Genomic DNA, 3,393 nt, shown 5'->3' on the forward strand with positions numbered 1-3,393 from the left:
GGAGAAGGATTACGAGGAGGTGGGCACCGACAGCGTCGGGGATGAAGGCGAGGAAGAGGGCGAGGAATATTAAGTTGAAATAAATAAACAAAACCTACAACGATTGGGAAGTTGAGTTTTGTTGACGAATTTTCATTGTTCACATTACACTCAACGGTGTGCTCAAATTTACAGTGATATTCTTTATTTAACAGATATTTATCAACATATGTCAAGCCATGAATGGTCTGCAAAAGTCATCAATGTGGAGAGATTAAGAGGAATTCACTGTCAAGATATCATCTTTCCTATGTGTCTTTGTCCTGAACCAATAAAGTGAGACATGCTCACATTGGTGTACTTTATTGTGAGTGTCAACTCAACACAGCCCTCGATCGCACAGCTCATGCTGCATTACCTCCCTTCACCTCCTTGATAAACACTGAACATTTAAGCTTAATTCCTCCACACAGCATGTGCAATGCCTTAAATAACACAAGCACCTCGGGATTAAACCAGTATTCTCTATTGGTGCTAGGAATAGGTTTAAGTCTTCATTACAAATGAATAATTAAGAGGGGATCATCTATTTTAATAATTTTAACGGTAAATCAAATGCTCTCTTGATGACAAAATTATAAAAATGGGTTAAATTGCTTATTGTAATTGATAGCTTTTGGTTCAAACGTGTCAGTTATATATATATTTAACTTTACGAAGTCATGAATTTGAGTCATGGTGCCTTCAGGGTCCTCTCCTACATTCCCCTTCCAAATTGAGAAATCACAAATCGGACTGAATTCTGGTGCCTTTCAGAGTAAAATAACAATAAAACAGTCATGTGTTGCTGTGTGTTTGCTTCGTGCTACAAATAATTATTGGACTGCTATTTGGATTCATAAAATGACTTGACAATAACACTGTTAATTGATATAACAAAAAACCCAATAGTGTGCCTCAGGTTATCATCATTACTACATTTTATATTTTGTATTTATGATAACATTTTGAGTCTCATAAGTCTCTATTTTCAGCAAATTAAATATAGGTTAAAATAAAAAGACTCATTAATGTTAGTTTAATTTAATCAACTGTACAGAATCTCGAATGTGAAAATAATTACTATATAAAAGGAACACATTGGGACTAAGAACTGCCTCCAATAAAACATTATCGATTCCAATTCCCTTCAGATGACGCAGCTAAACTGTAGGAGACGGAACATTTCGAGCCGTACCTGAATGCAGCATCGCCCAGAAAAAATTCAAACCACCGCTTTGGCTCCGCCTCCTCGAAAACGAATAAATACAGCAGCTCCACTTTCGGTCCTCACAACTGCCTTCATCAACCGATTCTTCAACGTCGGAAAGAAGAGGAATTAAACAGCCAGAAAATGGTGAGTATTTAGTCGAAATTACATTTAAATAACATCCGCATGTTGTTACAAATGTGTGAAAGGGACATTTCAGCTTTTGTAAGATGAAAAATCGCAGTTTTTAACAAATAAAAGCATTATTCATGCGAAAAAATTGCTAACATTTTTATACTAATAGTGAATAACGTTATATAGCTATACCATTCTCGCCTCAAAAAGCTACGTAAATCTGTCAAATCAACGTAAATGTGATTGTTCTTAGTTATAGTGTCGCGCGTGAGAGTTCTGTTATATGACATCACATAGCTAACATTAGCTTAGCTTACTGGCGCAGTTTCGATTAAAACGGACAAATATATTTACGTTAAAACAGTTAAAATGTTCCATATTCACTCCCGTAATATACTTAAATTAAATGAAGCCGCATAATATAAACGGCTATCTTTTAACCGTTAGTGTGGTCGATTGTAACAATAACCGTTAGACTTCATAGCGGCTTTTTTATGCCCGCGAGCTCACGTTTTCGACCGTCAGTTAACGCCCTGTTCTGTTACCGCGACACAAAGGTAGTGCTTTGCGGCAGTGTGGGGGCGGGGAGGAGAGCTTCTTCTTCTATGGATTCTTTTTACACTCTCCTCCCTGCTGGGTCTCAGTTAGGGAGGGGCAGGATTTAACCCGCTAAAGCTCTGCGGTAACGGGCCGTGTGCAGACATTCATCGAGCCCGCAGAACGTCTTCACGTGCGGCTCTGGATGTAGAAACGTCCCCTAAAGCACCATTTATAAGTGGATGTTTGCACTGGGTTTTTAGAACGATAGTGACATTTAGGAGGTTTTGATTGTCCAGTATATCGGCCATTTTGTTTTTGTCCCCCCTCCCCTTATAGACCCCCATAGAGAAATGATGTCTAGACTATGTTCTTAATGAATAAATTATCATTATCTGACATTTAATAGACGGAACCAAGAGTGCACATCACAATGTTGGTGTGTTTGCCTCCTTGATGGCTGATCTTTGCCTCTTCTCTCTGCAGCGTGAGTGTATTTCTATGCATGTCGGCCAAGCCGGAACCCAGATGGGCAATGCATGCTGGGAGCTGTATTGTCTGGAGCACGGCATCCAGCCGGACGGACAGATGCCCAGTGACAAGACCCGGGGAGGAGGAGACGACTCCTTCAACACCTTCTTCAGTGAGACTGGAGCCGGTAAACATGTTCCCAGAGCCGTGTTTGTGGACCTGGAGCCAACAGTCATAGGTAAGATAACTGGTTATTATTATAGAGGCAATTACTATTACATCTTTAGCCGTTTGTACCAAAGCTATATTACTAAAAAACGGTATTCTCGTTGCTCCACAGATGAGGTCCGTACAGGAATCTATCGGCAGCTCTTCCATCCTGAGCAGCTGATCACCGGTAAGGAGGACGCCGCCAACAACTACGCCCGCGGTCACTACACAGTCGGAAAGGAGATCATCGACATGGTTCTCGACAGAACGCGCAAACTGGTGAGCTCTAATAATTCATATGTATTGTTGCTTGAGACCTCAATGGTTATGACAATAACACGTATTCTTTCACTATGTTTTCAGGCTGACCAGTGCACAGGGCTCCAAGGGTTCCTCATCTTCCACTCCTTCGGAGGAGGAACCGGCTCTGGCTTCACCTCTCTGCTGATGGAGCGTCTCTCCGTCGACTACGGCAAAAAGTCCAAGCTTGAGTTTGCGGTCTACCCGGCCCCCCAGGTGTCCACAGCTGTGGTGGAGCCCTACAACTCCATCCTGACCACCCACACCACCCTGGAGCACTCCGACTGCGCCTTCATGGTGGACAACGAGGCCATCTACGACATCTGCCGCAGGAACCTGGACATCGAGCGCCCGTCCTACACCAACCTGAACAGGCTGATCGGACAGATCGTCTCCTCCATCACCGCCTCCCTGCGCTTCGACGGCGCCCTGAACGTGGACCTGACGGAGTTCCAGACCAACCTGGTGCCCTACCCTCGTATCCACTTCCCTCTGGCCACCTACGCCCCAGT

At 43.1% G+C, this 3,393-nt stretch overlaps 1 protein-coding gene across 1 annotated transcript; it reads left to right on the top strand.

The window, feature by feature from the left end:
- Nucleotides 1-1,275: 1,275 nt before the first annotated feature.
- Nucleotides 1,276-3,388, top strand: LOC116379940 (tubulin alpha chain-like; the record flags this gene model as incomplete). Its single annotated transcript, XM_031841901.1, has 4 exons — nucleotides 1,276-1,375; nucleotides 2,387-2,609; nucleotides 2,712-2,860; nucleotides 2,945-3,388. Coding segments are annotated over exons 1-4 (819 nt in total), but the record flags the coding sequence as incomplete, so codon positions are not given.
- Nucleotides 3,389-3,393: the final 5 nt, after the last annotated feature.

Source organism: Anarrhichthys ocellatus, unplaced genomic scaffold (genome assembly GCF_004355925.1).
Source record: "Anarrhichthys ocellatus isolate YVR2014 unplaced genomic scaffold, GSC_Weel_1.0 scaffold5597, whole genome shotgun sequence".
Classification (NCBI taxonomy): Eukaryota; Metazoa; Chordata; class Actinopteri; order Perciformes; family Anarhichadidae; genus Anarrhichthys; species Anarrhichthys ocellatus.